This window comes from Cebus imitator, unplaced genomic scaffold (genome assembly GCF_001604975.1).
Source record: "Cebus imitator isolate Cc_AM_T3 unplaced genomic scaffold, Cebus_imitator-1.0 Scaffold391, whole genome shotgun sequence".
Lineage (NCBI taxonomy): Eukaryota > Metazoa > Chordata > Mammalia > Primates > Cebidae > Cebus > Cebus imitator.
Window position 1 is genome coordinate 2338664 of NW_016107706.1, and position 20351 is coordinate 2359014.

The 20351-nt window shown below is 46.8% G+C and overlaps 1 protein-coding gene across 2 annotated transcripts in view; it reads right to left on the bottom strand.

The window, feature by feature from the left end:
* Positions 1 to 3059: 3059 nt before the first annotated feature.
* Positions 3060 to 20351, bottom strand: part of ITGA9 (integrin subunit alpha 9) — a 368469-nt gene continuing 351177 nt past the window's right edge. For both annotated transcript variants that reach the window (XM_017508435.1, XM_017508440.2), the window contains one exon: positions 3060 to 7695. In XM_017508435.1, the coding sequence (XP_017363924.1) occupies positions 7597 to 7695 (99 nt within the window). In that variant the 3' untranslated portion in view covers positions 3060 to 7596. The remainder of the gene's footprint in view (positions 7696 to 20351) is intronic.

A 20351-nucleotide genomic window follows, 5' to 3' on the forward strand; every position in this document is an offset into this window, starting at 1 on the left:
ATCGCGCCATTGCACTCCAGCCTGGGTAACAAGAGCGAAACTCCAACTCAAAATAAATAAATAAATAAAAAAGAAATTATATGTAACAAACAAGAAAATACAGAGAATTGCCCATCGTATTTCAGGAAGAACTAAAAAGAACCTTTGGATATAAGATACAATATTTGAAACACAAATCTTAATAAACAAGTCTAAAAGCGGGTTTGACCCAGTTGAAAAGAGAGTGAATACAGAAATAGGATACAGGAGATGGTCCAGAACGCTGCACAGAGAGGTGATGAGATGGAAATAGGAGTGGTGCTAGAACTCCTGGACGACCAAGGACAACTGTGAGGAAAGTTGCCATGGTGCAGAGCGGATCACAGGAGTAAGCAGTGCTGGTGACTGTCTACACCAAGAAGCAAGAAGGCTAGAATGAGAGGAAAGAGAATGGAGCAGAGATAAGATTTAAAGAGATGAAGAGAACTGATGAAAGGCATCAAGCCACAGACATACAGCAAATCGCAAGCAGAAAAGGTAAGAATAAATGTCGTATTTCCTTCGGAGGAAAACTACAGCACACAAAAACAAAGAGGGAATCTTCACAGAAACCTAAAAGACAGGACCCCTTTAAATGAGAGACAGTTGGGCTGACTGCTGACTTCTTTTTAGTCACAACGGCAACAGAAGAAAATGAAATGTTATATTCATTCACTAAGAGAAAATAACTGCTGATCTAGAATTCTGTACCAGCAAAGAGTCAAGAATATGGGCAATTAAAGACAGCTTCAGATAACACAAAATGGAAACATTTACCATCAGCAGATTCTTACTAAAGGAAATTCTAAAGGATGTACTAGGCATAAGGAAAATGATCCCAGGAGAAAATATCTGAGATGCAAGAAGCAATTAAGAACCAAGAAGGTGGCAAATAGAGGGGCAAATCTAGACTAGCATTCACTAAAGAAAACAGTAAAAACAGTGACTTATGTGGCTAAAATAAAATTAAAATACATTAAAAGACAGTGACTGGTGACTAACTTTAGATTGTGACATGTTAAATAAGTAAGCTATTGTAAGTCTTTTTTTTTTTTGGTCAGGCTAGATACAGTATACACAGAGTAAATGGAAATAATCTTAGGGACAGGTGGCTTTGCTGATGGATAGCTGCCAATCAGTCAGTGCGGCCTGAGCTCTAAGTAAGCACTTACATTAATTCCGTTACCAAACAGTAACCTGATAACCAGACAGACTTTAAGGATGGGAGGTAATCTGGGGGGCTGTAAAAGTCCAGGTTGAACAGGAAGTGAACTTTACTAGTTAGTGATTTTTCTTCCTCTTCAATTTGTATCTTTTGAGTTTGTCAAGTCCATTTCCTGGCTTAGGAAAACAGGTCAGGCAACCTCAGAGAAACCTATTTAATTCGCATTAGTAATGGTGGCAGGTTTGTTAAGCCAGGAAGCACTGGAATTAAAATGCTTGAAATTATTTACTGGGTCACTGTCATAAGTGTTAGGCTCATCAATGCTCTTTGCTACAAGAGATCTCTTTCTAGACCCACAAATTGGCATCTCTTTTGGCTTAGCAATTTTTACTCTCCCAGCTATATTTTTATTTATAAGTAATTTGCATATGTTTCATTGTTACAAAAGAAATACATGCTCACTGTAGAAATGAATATTCAGACAAATAAAAACAAAATAAAACAAAGCAAAAACACTGACCATCTTACTTACCTAAAGACACTCATTCTTAACCCCTTGGTGAATATTTTTTCATACCTCTTTTATACTGTGTGGTGTCTATGTGTATGCATTTTAACCATCAAGGTGATGGAAGAAATTTTAATAAATCTAAAAGCAGTAAGTACTTAATGAAATAGAAGCAAAAACCAGTAGACTTGATTGGTATAGCCAAAGGCTTTCTCTTGAAAAAGACCAAGAAAATACGTAGATCTTTGTTGGTCTTGTCAGAGGTGTTTGAACCAGAGTAACTCCATTTGGAATAGGGGCTGGCTAAAATAGGCTGAGACCTACTGGGCTGCATTCCTAGGAGGTTAGGCATTCCAAGTCACAGGAGGAGATAGGAGGTCCACACAAGATGAAGGTCATAAAGACCTTGTTGATAAAACAGCCTGTTATAAAGAAGCCAGCCCAAACCTACCAAAACCAAGGGCTATGACAGTAACCTCTGGTTGTCCTTGCTGCTCATTATATGCTAATTATAATGCACTAGCACACTAAACGACACTCCCACCAGTGGCATGACAGTTTGCAGATGCCATGGCAATGTCAGGAAGTTACCCTATATAATCTAGAAAAGGGAGGAACCCTAGGTCCCCGGAATTCGTCCACTCCTTTTCCAGAAAATTCATGCATAATCCACCCCTTGTTTAGCATATAATAAAGAAGTAACAATAAAAATGGGCAACCAGCAGCACTGGTCCTGCTCTGTCTATGGAATAGACATTCTTTTATTCCTTTACTTTCTTAATAAACTTGCTTTCAGTTTATGGACTAGCCTTGAATTCTTTGTTGCCCAAGATCCAAAACTTGCTCTTGGTGTCTAGATTGGGACCCCTTTCTGGCAAATTCTCATCTACGGAAAGAAGTAAAACACACAAATGAACAGCATGTGGAATATGAACAAGGACATGACTATTAATAGACAGATGAAGAAGAGTGAAAACCTAACAGAATACAATATTTATAAATGTGTAAGAATGCTATTAAAATGCTTCGGGGAAAATGCTTAGTAACTGGTAGCCACGTGAAAGTAGTCATCTACTGACAATAAGGAATCTATGCCATTTCATTTGGGCACATTTACGGCAAGATCAAGATCCTAGGTGTAGCCCTGGGTGGGGGGGTGGGAGGGGCGTCAGGGGGTTGATGCAGAGAGAAGATTGTGCCTCTGGTGTAGGAACCAAGGACTGTGGACAGTTCAGCCACAGCAGGTGGGGTGTCCACGTGAATTAGACGGACCTTGATGTGCTCTTTAAAGCTCATGTTGTATCACACTGAAACCCTATCAACACTTTAGTTCTTACTAACAAATAAATTACAGACTGAACTCCTGAATCGTTTGCAGCCATTTTTTAATTCCAAACATGTTTTTGTAAACCTGACATATTTCCCAAACAGTGCAAGTGAATTAGAAGTGACTGCTTAGACTTTAATACACGTGACATCGTGAGGCAGTACACCCTCCCCCCGCCCACCAAAATTCCTCAATGGAAATGCACGTGGATGCCTCAGTAACGTTCTGGAAGTGCAGATAGCGTGGGTGCCTGCCATGCAATTAATCACTCGGAAAGCTTTTAAACTCACTCTGCAAATCACACCGTGCACATTAGAATTTAAAAATACAAAACCTTAACACAGTCTGAAATCTAGATCATTGTGCTATAGAGCACTGCACCATGTTGGGCAATTTGTTCCTTTACGCCCCCCACGTGCTGAAAATTCAGAGGCCATCCTAGAAGTTTCATTTCGGCCCTACTGGCTCTGTATTCTCCCTTCAGCCGTTCTTTGTTTCAGAAAATATCCTCCACTGTGTATACTGTTACTCTATATATCAAAATATCAACTAAAAATGAGCATACTAAAGCATTTCTGAAACGATGCTTGCTTTCTGCCTTTTGTCTACTAAAGGCTCCAAGTGACAATCCTTTCCAGCACCTCTACATTTTGAGAAGTTTGAGCCAAGCATACAGTTCACCAGATGTATGTTTCACAGGTAACCCGGACGAAACTGCAGGCACCTGGCCATAATGCCTTACCCCAAAATAAAAGCCACAAATAACCTTTCAAAGAGCCGCCATGCATGATTCAACAGGTAGCATACAGCACGCGGAGGGCTTGGGGATCTGCTTTACTTCCGCATGGAAAACAGGATGCTCCCAGGAGCGCTGCCGGGATTTTGTTTTAAATCTTGTTGCCTTTGGCTCAAGGGCAGCAGCTACACGGCTTGGTGAAGGAGGACTTCCTACTGGATCTTCCACAAAGTCTGCCACACCTCTGAGTACCCACAATGCTGACAGAGGTTTCCTCAAGAACTGCCTGAGGAAACCTCAGCACCGAGTGATTTGGGATGGATGCCTGTCACCTGCCACCAAGCCAGTGGTTCCTGCCCCTCCTGCTGGTGTCCCCTTGTTTCTACACTTCATGGCCTCTCCTTTGTGACACGTCTAAGCCTCACTTGGGGGATGTTCCAAACTCTCCTGAGTCCTACGTAAACTGAGCATAAGCAAAACATTTTTTTTAAAAAGGGGCACTGTTTTACTTAACTTTTACAAAGATCCTTTTTCATACTTAAAAAGCATTTCAGTTCTCTGAACAGTTGGTTAAAACCACACTGATTATGCAACTTAAAGCTGAAGGAACTGTGTTGTCCAGGAGAACATCCTATAGGATTCCACGAAACCCACAGAAACAGGAAGGGGAGAAAGTAGAACATACTGCAGAATGTTCAAACAGTATTCCGGAGGGTAACACAGATGTATCAGTCCACCCTATCTGCTTCCCCTGAGAGCATACAGAGGGCTTCTGAACTGGGAAGGAGCTTGTGAACTGCCCAAGTTGAGAGCGTGCTAACAACACACTTGACTTCTCTATCACTGTGCAAAACGGATAACTCCTCAGCAGAAAGAAAGAGGGGAAGCCAAGTTAGAAGTGCTGAAGAATCAGCCACTGTGACCCCACGGCAGCCTGCCCCTGGTTTAGGTGTGACCTGCACTCATAGGGCTGGGGAGGCTACTCAGCATGATCAGACCAGCAGAGGCACCATCCTTTCCCAGATGGGTTCCTGGGGAGGCTTTCAGTATCTGTTCGTGGTGATGCCAAGTCAAAATCTTAGTGACTTCCTGGGTAGACAACTCCTCATGTGGGTCCACCCATGCAGAATCAAGCAGAAGCAAACAGTTCCCAGCTCTGAGACTGCCTACAGGAGTCCACCCTTCTCCAGCGGGGCTTTGCTGGCTGGCAGAACGTGGGCGAGTCACCCTTCTACACTGTCACCCACGCACCCACAACCCTTGCAGGAGCCAAGTTAGTTGCTCTAAGTGCATGCGGCCAAAGCTGTTGAGTGCTGTTCCAGGAATATCACCTAAGACTCCTAAATGATTCCTTAAAGAAAACATGGCATTATGAACAAGAGTCCGTCAAAGAAGGCTGCAAATGGCATCCCATTAAAAAAGTCCACATTTCACATGCCATGGCATTTTGCCACCCTGAGGCAAAATGTGCCTGAAGTGTTCTCTGGGGAACCTCCAGCACCTAGTACAGCACCTGACACACAGCAGGGGCCTCGTAAATGGCTGCTGATAAGGGACTAAAGCCCACCCAAGCCTACTTTTCTTATTGCTTTTGATACAACTCATAAGTGAACTCTGAGAGCTGATTTCTTGGCCTTATCCTGCCCCCTGTAGCTACCTCTGTGCATCCGTCCCACAGTTAGATGCAACACCCCGACTTCTAGGATCAGCTTAGTTCATGCCATTGACCCTTGGTTTTTGGGTCTATTCTCGTGTTCACCAGGAAGGGAAGCATGAGGCTACCTCCCTGCAGCAGAGTCAACTGCATCATAAGAAACCAAAAGACACACCTGCTCCAGGCCAGCTTAGTACCCGCCCCTCACCCTTCACAATGTTGCCAAAACTTTAGATACGGTTGTATTAGCCAAGTCTGTGTATTAAAACTCTGTCTTCCAGAATTGAGTTTGGTGTCTTTTCAACAATGTTTACAGACTCCCAACATGTTAGCTTCCAGTAAACAAGGTGCTATAAGAAAGATCCTTGGTCTAATATATTGTTCCATCCCCACTGGATGCCATGTGTATGCATCTGGCGCTTTGGCGGGCTGTAATAAGCCATTAGGACTCTGTTAGACCCTGCTCTTAGCCCCAGGTTTTCTGTCTTATTAGATGGTTATCCATCAGCAGGAGCAGCAGCCATAGCTGCTAACAGTTACTGAGTGATCACTGTGGGCCAGGTCAGTGCTGAGCATGCTACCTCCATCATCTCACTGCCCTTTCAGAAAATCACACTGCACTCAGAAGTGGGCAGCATGGTGCATCTGACAACATATCTACTGTCAAACAGAGAGTTTGGGTACCGAACGCCGTAACTCAGCACTCACACATACGGGGGACGGGGAGGGACAGTGCTCTGCTCAGATCCCTTTGCATCATTTCCTTGTGTCACCCCTGGTTGAGGATGCACCGGTGGTTTTCCTTTAGAGGACTGCCCTGAGCTACTGGAGCCATTACACCAGCAGGAACTGAGAACAGAACGTGTACATCTCCCCTGGGCGCAGCCAGCCCCTTGCTTCAGGTTGGGACACCTCTGAGACCTAACTTTCCCTCCGGAGCTCCCCTGATCAGGCAGAAGCTACAGTCCATGGAGCTCTCCCTGAAATGCTACGCCTTTGCCTGGCTTTCTCTCCTTCCTTGTCCTGCTTCCCCCATTCCCTTACTGCTATCTCCCAGGAATACTTCCTTAATAAGTTACAAATCCTTGTTTTAGGGCCAGCTTCTTGGGAACCCAACCCAAGACATTTTTAAAAAAATGGTTAAATGGTCCCCTCTGGGAAGGAATCTGCAATCACCACTAGCTGGACAGCCAGGGTGTAGGGGAAGTGGAGATCTCTGAATGAGAGTCCCCAGGAAAAGGCAATGCCTCACAGCATTCAGACCCAGTTCTTTGCTTGGGGGACAATGATTTAGTCCTTGCGGTGTGTGAACTCTGACGCATGACGTCCAGGATGAGATGTCATTCTGAGGTTTACCAGGTGACCACATGGCATTGCTCCAAGCTTTCATCCATCATCTGTGCAGAAGGAGGGGGACATGTCTGTTGTGTAAAGGTGATACATAGCAGACTTCTTGCTAGGGATCAGGTTTTCCATCCAAATTCTTCTTGGGAGTCTTCCAATGAAAAGTACACATGAAAAAGCACTTACAGTTCTTTAGCACATGTTAGCACATGACTCCACACCTGACTGAGGCAATAAAGAGGAGAATGTCTTAGGGGTCTTGCCGCATCCACAGTTTAGATGCACCACCGCCAGCCTGGTGGATTCATTACGTGAGGTTTCTTCAATGTATTTCATCTGTAGGTCTTTTTAAACAGCAAGTTCCAAAGTACAGTAAGATTTTCATCCTTTAACATTGGTATTCATTGACATGCACTTCCAAGATTTTAGGCCAGATATCAGTGCTTGAGTGAATTATATAACTATTTAATAGAAATAATAAAACATCGATACAAATATAAAGACATAATCAGTATAAAAGGCTTATATTTATAAAAATACTTTAGGTAACAGTTTTCCCCTGAGGGTTGGCCATGCGTGTTGCATCCATAAATACTGCTCGGCTCTGCAGCTCGCTCTCCAAAGTTCGGAGTTCATCTTTGAAGGGAGTGGTGCTGACCCCGGTCATGTGACCCGGCCGACGTGGCTACCTCAGGCTGGCACCTGTGCTTGATAGGATGAAGACGAGAACAGCATCAGTGGGGCCTCCGAAAAATCTGGAGAAGATTTTTTTCTTCCAAATATGGAAGATACAAAGATCAAGGATGACAGGCTAGTGATCAGGTCATGTGACTGGTGTGGCAGCTCACTGGTTTTTCTGGACCCAGTCCCAACTGTCTTCATTCTCTTTCCGGTTCTTCTCAGCTTCGATAATTTCTTTGTACCTTCGGCGGAAGAAGCCCATCTGGAAGGCAGAAAGAGGAGAAGCTGAGTTAGAAGTGCTGAAGAATCAGCCACTGTGACCCCAAGGCCGCTTGCCCTGGGTAGCTGTGACCTGCACTCACAAGGCTAGGGAGGCTCAGAGGACCCCTCAGATTAAACACTGGCAAGAAAAACCCAGGGATCTGGCATTTCCCAAGCTTACTTGGCTTCTGATAAACCTATTATCTTGCGAGATCTTGGCCATCTGTAGAATAATTTCATAAATACCGCTCTCACATGAAAGGCTGCTTAAAGCACCTACAGGCCTGCATTCTACTTTGCTGTCATTTACGTATTTCTCTCAACCCCGTGGAATTCATGCTGTCTGCGAACCAAAGTCAGCAGCATGTTCTCATCTAGAACAGGCATTTCATCCTGACCCAGGATGGCAATTTCCTCTAGCTCAGTTCTGAAAAGACCCTGCCCTCTGATGCTGCATTTGGTGTTACAACTTTTCACACATGGTAAGACAAGTTTCTAGTTGTTCTCACAGTCCTCACCACCAAACAGTGAAGCAACGTTTGTAGCTCAAAGCTTACCTTTGCTCCCATGCTCGGAGAGGCTTGGCGTCTCTTGTCCTTGGCTCCCTGGCACTGGTGGGCTCTGTTTATGAGGTCAGACATCCCTCTCTGCATCTGCCCCGACACATGGCTGACTGTATCGGGTGTGCAATACCCCGGCTCCCTCTCTCCTCGGGTGGGATAACCCTGAAGTGTATGTTCTACCAGTTTCCCTGTGGAGTTCGCCCACAGAGGTAACCAGCTTGATGACACACCTTTTATTGCCTTCCTTCCCTGCTCTCCAACAATTTTTCCTGAGATCACCTTCCAGATAAACAACTTGCCCTCAAATCCTTGTTTTAACCCCCTTGAATGGGGGAATTCAAACAGAGACACATGCTTGACCGCCACACTGCAGTTTTGTGGTATCATCATCTTGCAATCCCCAAGTCATATCTGGAAAGATTCTCTGCAGTCTGCTGCCGACAGTGCCCGCATATGTAAGACAAACCCTGCACAAAGCGTGAAGCAAACCCAGCTGTCATGGGCACCTTGAATGTCTTTGTTGTCTGCGTATTTGTCCTCAGGCTTCTTCACTGTGAGCCACCCTGATAGTCAGAAGCTCCCCCGAAGAGGGGAAGGCGGGCGGAGCTCAGGAACTGTCTGTTGCCACCATCTTTCTACTACCTAAAGGAGGCTTATTGGCTAAAGATGAGAACTGCCAAGAGAGCCACGGGTATCTTCACCCACGTTGCCCAGGAGATCCTGAGCATTCGCTGTGAGTGGAGTCGATAAGGTGGTGCAGTTTGAATGACCAGGAAAGAAGAGAAGCGTTCTTAGAACAGCTGGCAAGAGTCTTGCATTGTTAGCATCAATCCTCAAGGCCGGTTTTGTAAACAGACACTGAGTTCCTGGTGATTTCGGTCCTGGAGGTTTCTTCCCAGCATAAGACCACATTCATCAGCATGCCACGTTCTGACACCCCACACATAGACTTTTCTCCCCTTAAACCTCTTCCACCTTCTCCCTGCTGCAAGAGATGTGGCAAAGGTGCTTGGCCAGAATCTTCTGGATAATTCAGAAAAAGTCATAGTCGTCATCCCCACAGCACACCCACAGAAGGCCAGAAAAGCAGACAAAGCCTGAATGGAAATCTAGGAAGCTACTGCTTGAGATGTTATTCTTTCGTGATAGCAATGTGGTTGGCCAGGAAAACATGACCAGACGTGGCTGGTCACATGCTTTGAGGGAGAACGTAATCACGACACTGTGGCCGGACGTAACAGGAAAATAAGATTCTCTAGCATATACCTTCGGCTGCTGATGTTGTAAAGAGTCAGTCATACCAGGTCACTCCGGCGTAATTCCGGAGAAGTCACATTTTCCTCCCATGGCACTATCAAGCGAACTTAATGGTCTTCCCCTTAGGATTTGTCTTAGGACTCCTTGAAGGCAGGCTTTGTGCTTTCAACCCCCAGCACTCAGCGTCTCACCTGTCCCTGGTACCAGTGATAAACTACAAAGATGCCTGCCCACCCTCACCCCTGCTATGTCCACGCCCTTTACCACGTGACTCTCCAGCTCTTCCCATCATGAGGTGGAGTCTGTTTTCCCAGCCTTGAATCTCTGCTCAGACTGGCTTTGACAACTGGATGAGAGGGAGGAGATGCTGTGTCTGTTACACACTGAGTCCCCAAGGGGCCTTGCACACTTACTTTCTCAGAACCCTGCCGTTTCCATACAAATGCCTATGTCTAGCCTGCTAAGAGACCACTTTTTTTTGAAGCCAACTCCCAGCTGCCTGCAGATGTACATGTAAGTCTCGTTAAGATTGAAGACCTGCCCTGTTCAGCTAGGTCCAAATTGCCAACCCACAGAACTGTGACCCGTGTAGAGGGATATTACTTTTAAGCCACTGAATACGGGGGTGGTTTGTCATATAGCATAAGTTAACTGAGACAGACTCGATTTTTTTTTTCTGACAGTGAATCAGACAGTTGACAGGGCTCTAGATTAAAGAGCACCAGTCAGTGTGTCTTGCTGAACTGGACTTTTCACCTTTTTCTTTTTTTTTGAGACAGAATCTCCCTCTGTCGCCCAGGCTGGAGTGCAATGCTGTGATCTGGGCTCACTACAACTTCCGCCTCCTGGGTTCAAGTGATTCTCCTGCCTCAGCCTCCCGAGTAGCTGGGACTGCAGGCACACGCCACCACCCTGCCCAGCTAATTTTTGTATCTTTAGTAGAGACAGGGTTTCATCTTGTTGGCCAGGCTGGTTTCGAACTCTTGACATTAAGTGATGCTCCTGCTTGGCCTCCCAAAGTGCTGGGATTACAGTTGTGAGCCACTGTGCCCAGCCTGAACCAGACTCTTCTCGTTCATCTCTAAGAACAAAAGCTGGCTCACTTTCTCGTCACTGTGCTAGTGTAAGGATTTGATAGTGTGTGTGAATAATCTGGAAAGGATTGTTTATAATCCTGAACTTTTACATGTGGCTTTCATGCGCTCAAGTTTTTATGTATGTCATAAAAACTTTTTAAGTTACCAACAAGGTGAAGGCACTGTCATCGCTCGCAGGCACCCAGACACAAGCTCATTTCTCTCAGTGCAGTGGTGTCAACGTTAGGCCTGAAGATCACCCCCTGCCCACTGCTGGCTGAAACGGGCTTGCAAACTCTATGTCCCACCCTAACACTGTAGGGTCTCCCGTCCTGTTCCCAACACATCCCATGCGTCGTCTCTTAGATGGGAAGTTGGAGCTACCAGTGATGTGTGTCTTCCCTTTTTTAGAGTCTGAAGACTATTTCTGAAAACATAATGCACTCTCACGGCTAGGGAGGTGTGGGCAGAGTAGCGCAGGTGTTACACTGCGTTTAAGGTGCTGGGGGACACCACTCACTTCACTGATGTGTAAGTTTATAACTGTTTCCAACAGATGGCAGTAGAGTGTCTTGTTCGCATAAAATCAGAGTTTTCTGCATTTTTTCTGACAGATGGAAGTAAAGGGTCTTGAGGAAGGCATGCTGTTGACCATTACAGTTTGCACAAAGGTGCCCTATAGTCTAGTGGTGGCTCTGTCAAACTGGTTGTTTCTTATAGGATGAAACTAATTTTATTTCAAAAAGAGAATGTCACCCCTGTGCTTCTGCACAAGAGCCTAGTTTTGGCTTTTGAGGCAGTTCCCACTGACAGAGAGTACTGGTCCTACCCCGAGAGCTGCCACCTTAGGCTTGTCTGGCGCCACAGGGTCTACTCAGAAGGATGTACGGAAGCGATGTGGCATAAGGGTCCCAGGGTCCCCATCACTACCCAAGCTCCAGCTGCTACCCCCTGGGCCACAGGGAAGGTCATTTTTCCTTCCTTCCTTTCCTTCCTTCCCTCCATTCTTTCCTCCCTCCTTTCTTTTTCTTTCTTTTCTTTCTTTCCTTTCTTTCCTTTCTTTCCTTTCTTTCCTTTCTTTTCTTTCTTTTCTTTCTTTTCTTTCTTTTCTTTCTTTTCTTTCTTTTCTTTCTTTCTTTTTTTTTTTCTTTCTTTTTTTTTTTTTTTTTTTTTTTTTTTTTTTTTGAGACAGAGTCTCCCTCTGTCACCCAGGCTGGAGTGCAGTGGTACAATCTAAGCTCACTGCAATCTCCTCCTCCTGGGTTCAAGTGACTCTCCCTGTAATCAGCCTCCTAAGTAGCTGGGACTACAGGTGCACACCACCACGCTCGGTTAATTTTTGTATTTTAGTAGACACACGGTTTCACCATGTTGGCCAGGCTGGTCTCGAACTCTGGCCTTCCAAAGTGCTAGGATTACAGGTGTGAGCCACTGTGCCTGGCCTAGGAAGGTCATTTTCTGGCTCTGAGCCATAGTGTCTTTGTCTCTGCCTAAGAGATCAATGACATTCTCAGACCCTTCTAGCCCTGAAACATCGTGACGGCTTTTCTCCCATTTTCCCCAAAGTGAATTCAAGACTCTAGACTATGGGCCAAATAGCTGGGAACTCAGGACCCACTAAGGGGAACAAGGCACAGAGTCTTTGTCTCATCTCAATTTTTCTCAAAGATTTTTGAGAAATTTTTTAAAAATTCAATTTTCAATTTTTAAAACTTCGTTTCTTTTTGAAAGAAACAAAACAGAATTTAATAACATTTGAAATGATTTTGAGGTCTTTGAATTCATAAAACAAATGCAGTTATGTTCACTTATTTAGCTTAAAATTATTATTATTTTTTTAATAGAGACGGGGTTTCACCATGTTGGTCAGGCTGATCTTGAACTCCTGACCTTGTGATCCACCCACCTCAGTCTCCCAAAGTGCTAGGATTACAAATGTGAGTCACCACACCTGGCCCACTTATTTAACTTTTATAGTCTTTTGAATTGTGGTATTTTAAGGTCAATTTTCCTGATGAGGAAAGTAGGCAAGCCTTGATGGAGCTGCACACATAGCTCTCGATCAGATGTCTTGCAAGTGTCAGAATTAGGGAGTTAGTAAATCTAGGTTTCTTAACTCATGTAATATATCAACTATCTGAGAATCTCTTCAAGAGTGGAAAAACTATCAGTTCTCTAGAAACTCAAAATAAGCAACCCATGAGAATAAGTCACCGAAACTAATTTGCAAGAACCAGAAACCATGTTATCTTCTAAATCCCCTAAAGGCACTATATTATTACCAGCACTTCTCAATACATGTAAGTCAATCAATAAAGAACAGATCTTCCCAGCTAACATTTTCTAATAGAATGTCTGTTAGGAATGAGGAAGTGAAAAACTAAATTTAGTAAGATTTTTGTTATCCCCTTCAGTAAAGATAATGACTTAAACTAAAGATAACGGCTAACGATAAAATATAAAGACTAAAGACTAAAGATAACTGCAGATAGTGACTCTCAATTTGAGGATCTAACAAGTACAAACGATCTCCAAATTACCATATCTTGACTTAACAAGTTTTTGACTTTATGACTTATTAAATGCATTTCTGACTTACAATACTGTAAGTTAAGGAGCACCTGCAGTTCCTTTGCCTAAGAGACACGTGGTCTAAATCTGTAATTCTTCATACACATCCAGGAAACCCACGAGCCCCTTCAGCCTGCTGCAGTACATCATAGCCAGTCCTACCTATTCCATTACTGCCGGGACCTAAAGTCTCCTCAAACACAGGAAATTAGCACGCCCCAAGGTTAAGCAGGCCTCCTTCAGACATACACACCCACTCATGTGAGCACACACGGGTGTCTTGGGAAAAGCTTTGAGAAGCACTGGGCAAATCTCTGTTTTTCTTGCCAACTGAGCCCACCCTGAGGGTGCTAGGAAATGATTAATCATGGGCTAAGCTGGACGCTCAGCAGCCCCACACTCATTTCCAAGCTGATGGAGTCAATGTTTTTCTGCATTTTTTCTGGAACTTTCCAGCGCTTGCTTCACCATTTGAGGGGCAAGGGGCTCTGTTAACTGTTCTGTCTGTGGCTGAAGAAATATAGAAACCCTAGAGGAGGGAACTCAAGCCAAGCTTTGCCTGGCTGGAGGCCGAAAGAACAGTGTGCTTTGTGGGTTTTGTGTCTGCTGGTCCTGCCCCTCCAAAGAGCAGCTCCCTGAACCCTCATAACAGACATATACAATTTTCTGATACAACCATGTATCCAAAAGCTGCCAGAAAACTTCCAGGGAAACAAGAGATTGCCCCTGAACAGCCCTACTTAGATGGCTGTTGCATGAGGCAGGACGCCTGACCGAGTTCTGGGGTGTCCAGCCGGCAGCAGCCTCTTCCTCCCCAGGCCCCTGCAGGGTGAGAGGGACCAGCTGGACAACGCCATGGCGTCTGGTCTCTAGGGGGATCCTGCCCACTCCCCGGCCTTTTGGTTGCTTCCTAGACAGTGATTCTGAGGACCTGGGACAAATTCCTTTTTTGGACTAACGCAAGACTTCATGTTCGTAGTTCTCTTCAGTTGCTTGACTATTTACATAACACGTCTCTGTCTTGAGATGTCATCAGGGCAACATCAGCCCAATATTTACTCCCAGACATAAACAAGCCCCACTGCATGTCGCCGGCACACGGCTCTAACTGAGGCAGTGTGAAGGGTGTGTGTGCAACACATGGGCATGTGTCTGTGCATTTTCTTTTTCTTTGGAAGAGAAGCAAGGATGCCCTCCCAGCCCAGTTTGAAGGGAAGGTGATAACCCAATGACCTCTGGAGGGGCTGCCAAACCTTACACATTCTCTGAGCCATTTCACAGATTTGTTTTTTTAAGTGTTTTTGCCTTAGGTCAGAAGTAATGCTCTCAAATAAAAACCATGAGCCCAAAACCAGCTCTAAAGCAGCAGGCTCTTGGAGCAGCCCCAGCTGACAGAGGGCTTGAGGCAGCCCGTGTTGGAGGGCTGGCAGACACCTTCTGCAGCCTGCCTCCTCTCCACTTGAGCAAGTAGGTCCTGGGCCTCCTGGGAAGAGATGGCCACAGCAGTCTCATTTCCCTTTGCTCCAAGCCATCTCGGTTTGCAAAAGGGTCAGATGGGAGAGAGAAGGTCCTCAGCTGACAGCAGTGAGGGAGGATGTGGAGCTCTCTCCTTTACTGAGGGGTGGCCTGTATGTTTTGGCCAACTGCAAACAAACAAGGACAGAGCTGCGGAGGGGAGGAGGGTGTAGGGGAGGCAGAGAGAAAGACAGGGAGGGAAGAGCTTGGAGCCCTAAGTGAGGGAAGGGGGGTATCATTCTTCGAAAGGAGAAACACCCCTTCGTCTTCATTCTTTCCGTAGGACCCAGGCTGGCTTAATGAGCTGAAGGTGTTTCTTAAAGGTGCATGTCACACAGAAAGTCAAGATCCCTCCTGCACCTCTGAACAATTAAACTTTTTCCTCCTAAACAGGCTTTTATGATTGTCTTGAAGAGGTGCCAGGCCCAGGCATCTTCCAGCCTAGTCAGGAGCTGAAGGAAAGGAGAGGGGACTCACTTGGACTTTTCCCCTTTTAAAAGCGCTTCATATTTCAAAGTTTTCTTCCTCACAGTGGTTTGGCTGGCTACCGTAATCCTCGCACATAAAGTTTAAATTACGGCTCCCAGTGTCTGCTAACATCTCAGCTTTGGGAAGGCTGATTAGGATCCATTTCAGAATCTGAAGAAGGGTCTGGTTAGCTTGGGGCCCTCATTGTGGATTTTGTGTCAGAGCCAGGCAGGGCCTGCTGCCGCCAAGCCTGACAAGATGCCTGAGATGCCAGTGGATGGGCTTTCTGGAAGGCCTCGGGGAGCTGCGCGGGGTCAGAGGCAGATGAGGGGCTGGGCTGGCTGCATGCATCAGCAGGGAGCCTGGAGCTCAGCTCTGGAAAGGCACTGGCTGAGCCTTCGGGTCTGCACGCTTTATGCTTGCAAGATGGCCAGCACCTTCATTAGAGAGTGTGGTGCTTTCTGTTTTAGGTAAACAGTAGCACCACAGTGCACATGTAGGCAGGGCCTGGGGCTGGTGGCACAGGGCGAGTCCTGCTCACCCTTCAGGGCTTTGCTGAAGCTGATTTTCCTAAAGGTCTTTAAGGCTAGGTGAGGGCTCTGTTGTTGCTGAGGTCAGGCACGGTGGCTCACGCCTGTAATCCCAGCACTTTGGGAGGCCAAGGCGGGTGCATCACTTGAGGCCAGGAGTTCAAGACCGGCCTGGCCAACATGGTGAAACTCCGTCTCTACTAAAAATACAAAACTCAGCCTGGCATGGTGGCATGCACATATAATCCCAGCCACACTGGAGGCTGAGGCAGGAGAATTGCTTGAACCTGGGAGGCGGAGGTTGCAGTGAGCTGGGATTGCACCACTGCCCTCCAGTCAGTTTGGGTGACAGAGTGAGACTGTCTCAAAAGAAAAGAAAAGAAAAGAAAAGAAAAGAAAAGAAAAGAAAAGAAAAAGGCCAGGTGAGGGCTGTTTTTATCTATCTTTGTCTCTTTGCCCAGGGCCTGCCACCTCGTACAGGACCACTACTTCCTGCCTAATGAAGGTGCTGGCCATCTTGCAAGCATGAAGCGTGCAGACCCGGGGGCCCATGTGGCACTGTGAATGCTGTGCATGGCCAGCTGCTCTGCTCGGCTCTCAGTGCCATGTCACAATTCACATTCATGTGACACTTTTGGGAATAATCACTTTGGGCTCGGGGGCTCAAGGCAGCAGCAAGGGACCACAAGCAGCAATGCCAAGAGCTACTCTCGAAGGACATTCAAGAGCCACGGTTCTGTAACGGGAAGAGGACTTCAACACCGTCCCCGCCAACTGCTGTCTTCAAAGGCCGTCAGTGAAGTGAGCAACCGGTCAGCAGTGGCAGCTGGGTACCACTCAGTGGCTTTCTCCTTGAAAGGAACGGAGGGAATATGGCATTACATAGGGAATGTGGCGATAAGCCGGAAACATTACGATCTCCCATATAAGTCAAATATGAGGCTGGAGTTTAGGCCATCAGTCAACAGGTCTTTGGCTTACTGCACCATGCTGCCAGTGTGATACCAAATCACTATTCACTACAATGTAATGCATCTTTCTTAGGTTGTACGCATGGGAATCAGAGTTGACAAGAGGTCTGAAGCTGAAGTTCTAGAAATACATAGGTCTTTACAATAATCCTACATTTCATTTGCCCTTTTAACCTCTTATAAAGTCATCACATAGTTAGGCTTTTAAGGCAAAATTTTTTTTTCCCCTAAAGAAATCCCCTCCACCAAGCCCCTTATTACAAGATTGCCTGAACAGACTGCACACGCTGACATAAATGCTGCACCAAGATTTACCATCTGCCTCCCCTTCCCCAAAGGAGCTCGATTGTGATTTTATCTATGATACTATGAGAGAGAGATGAGGTTTCATCTACTTTAAAACAGAACTTCGAGTTAGGCGAATTTTTCTTTGTAACAGTGAGTTTTAAAGAAAAGTCACGGTGGCTCACATCTGTAATCCCAGCACTTTGGGAGGCCAAGGCAGGTAGATCACTTGAGGCCTGGAGTTCAAGACCAGCCTGGCCAACATGGTGAAACCCCATCTCTACAAAAAATACAAAATTTAGCCAGGTGTGGTGGTGTGCACCTGTAATATCAGCTACTCGGGAGACTGAGGCAGAATTGCTTGAACCCAAGAGATGGAGGTTGCAGTGAGTCGAGATCATGCTATTACACTCCAGCCTGGGTGACAGAGTGAGACTCCGTCTCAAAAAAAAAAAAGGAAAAGAAAAGATAAAGGTGAAAGCTTTCACCAACAGAGTAAATGATGCCATGCTGCTGTGGGCTAGCATTTAAGAGAGCTGGCAGCTGTCACTGTGCTCTCTTGCAGCCTAAGCCACCACAGAAAAAGTCAGACCATCTGCTGGAAGGACCACATGTAGAGGCCCTGAGTCGACATGGAGAGGGAGAAGGACTTGACTGAATCCAGACTTCCAGCTGCCCCTACCAAGGTGCCAGGTATGTGAGTGAAGCTGTCTTGGACTCTGAAGACCAGCTCAGCCACCAGGCAAATGCCACTAAGTGACCGCACTCAATGTTGTATGCAGCAGAAGAATCACCCAACCAAACCCTTCCTGGATCCCTGACCCAGAAATCTGTCTGATGTAATGGTTGTTTTAAGCCACTCAATTTGGGGGCAGTTTGTTACGCAGCATAGCTAGCTGGTGTGATAGAACAGCCTGCAGTTCAGGCAGCAGCAGCACTGACAACCATGAAATCCTGCAGGAGGGAACTCCTTTGGGGTGTCTGCCTAATTGTTCCCTTTTCTGAGAGTCTCTTCCCCAGCATCCCCTAAACCACCCTCCTGAATCCTCCTTTCACCCTAGCCTCTGGGGAGACATGTGGCCACGCTGGGCCGGGTGGATTCTCTCCCTGCCAACTCCCTTCCTCCCTTCCACAGTTGACAGGAGTGGGCATTTGACTCAAGCTGGGCCATGCAGATCCTGTCTCCCAGACATGTGGGACCAGGGATCAGAGGTGGCTGGTCATTCTGCATCTGTGGCTAGCAGTTCTTGAGATGCAAGTTTGGAGGGGCTGGAGGCAACCGTCTTCCTATGGTGTGTAGGGAACCTAGAGAACGCTGGTCTGCGGTGGAAGGAGTGCAATGCAGGTGTGCAGTCAAGCAGAGAGAAGGGGCTTCCTTCTGTTGACCTTCCCTCTGCCAGGTGGGGATGACGGGGAATGAGGCAAGCACAGCCTTGTCTTCCAGCCTCCCGTAGGCGCCACACACTCAGAAAGCCCAACACCAAGCTCCTCTCTTCCCAGGCTATTTCAAATCCTGTCTTCCCCACCCTGATGAAGGGCAACCATCCTTTGTCTGAACTAATCACAAGGAGAGAGCTACTCTTTCTTTCTCCTTCACCTGCAAGTCCAACTGATCAGCAAACCCTGCCTGTCCTGCCATGACCCATGGCAGTGGCCCGGCTCTTGCCCTCACACTGTCCCCAGATCTCTCTCTCTTTTTTTAGAGACATGGTCTTGTTCTACCACTGGTGTAGTGGTGTGATCACAGTTCACTGTAACCTCAAATTCTTAGGCTCAAGCAATTCTCCAGGCTTGGACTCCCAGAGCAGTGAGATTACAGGCATGAGCCTCTCTCTCTCTCGACACAGATCTGGCCTCGCCACCGCTCTGCTCACTGACCTCCCATGCTCCCCCTTTGTCCTGGTCAGCGGTGGCCTTCACAGCTACAGCAGATGGTCTTGCTGGAGGTCAGTGATGGCTCTCCTGTGACAAACTTTACAAGCTGCTCCCCACAAACCCTGCTTATTTTCCCACCTCTTCCTTCCCTCTAGACGGAAACTTCATCTGCCCTTCCCTGCCTGGAAAACTCAAACCACGCTCAAGGTCAGACTGGAATGACACCTCATTTATGAAACGCCTTCTGGCTTCTGTGTGTTAAACGCAGTGCTAAACATTTTCTCTGCATAATCTCTACATACCAAACTGCAGGCGATGGTCTCCTTTTTACAGAGGAAGAAACTGAGAGGGTAGGCAACCCTCCTAAGGCCGCATGTCAGGCAGGTGTGGGAGCCAGGATTGCTGCCCACAGCTGCCAGCCTGCAAAGCCACTCTCATCTACCACACTTCTCTGTGACTTTTAATCCTCCATCCTCCTTGGGGGCAAGGGAGGGGACTCACGGCACCGTCCCCTCAGTTTCCAGAGCAGTTACTGCGCAGCGCTCGCCACCGTCCACGGTGCGTGCAGGTCTAGTGCCAGGTGGGGAGGCGGCCAAGGGCAGGGAAGGGCACAGTTATTGCTGCGTCCCAGCGCCTAGTCCAGTGTCAGCAAGTGTTCAAGAAATGGGAGCTGAAATGAGACGCTGCTCTGGGTTGACTAGCAAAGCTGTGCTCACCCAGGTGGCCTCATTCGACAGCCTCCTCAAAGCTTTCCTGCCGCCTGTTAGTTATGGCAAGCCTTGGTCTGAGTACACCGTGTGTCCCTGGAGGCTGTGACTGCCCTCTCCCTCCCAGTGTGTGGCAGAGGGTGGAGTCTGCCTTCTCAGGTTGTGGCTCTTTGGAGCCCCCACAGCTGGGTGACCTCAGGGTTCTGCCTACCCATGACAGCATCTCCTGCAACCACGCTTTCTTTAAACACAGCAAAAACAAGACAAAGCCGGTGGCAGGCTGAGGGGCAGAGCCAGGTGGGATGGCCAGAAGGAGGGCATGCAGACCACAAGGGGAAGTGGGGCACAGCCACAACACTGCCCGCTCCATCCTGTCTGGTCCCACACATCTCGCCACAAAGGACACAGCTCCTCTCATTTTAAGAACCCATATAAATGCAGAAGGAAGTCACGCACACACACACACACGCACACTCACGTGCGGGCACACACCCACACACTCATGCACCAAAGCCCTCAACTCAGCAAGAAGCCTCGTCTTTTCAGATCCCAAACACTGGGCAGGCTTTGTTCTCCACCCACAGACCCGAGGCCTTCTCGGTAGGAAGGAGTTGGAGTTGGAGAAAAGGGAGAATTAAGAATCTATCTGGGAATGCAGATTAAATAAACAACAAATAGGCGGGTTTTTTTTAAAAAAGGTAACATCCACTATTGGCAAACCAACATTTCTGATACACTGCTTGTGGGAGGGCAAATAGGTATGACCTTTCTAGAGGGCAATTTGCAATAGTAATAAAACATTTAGGCCAGGCGTGGTGGCTCATGCCTGTAATCCCAGC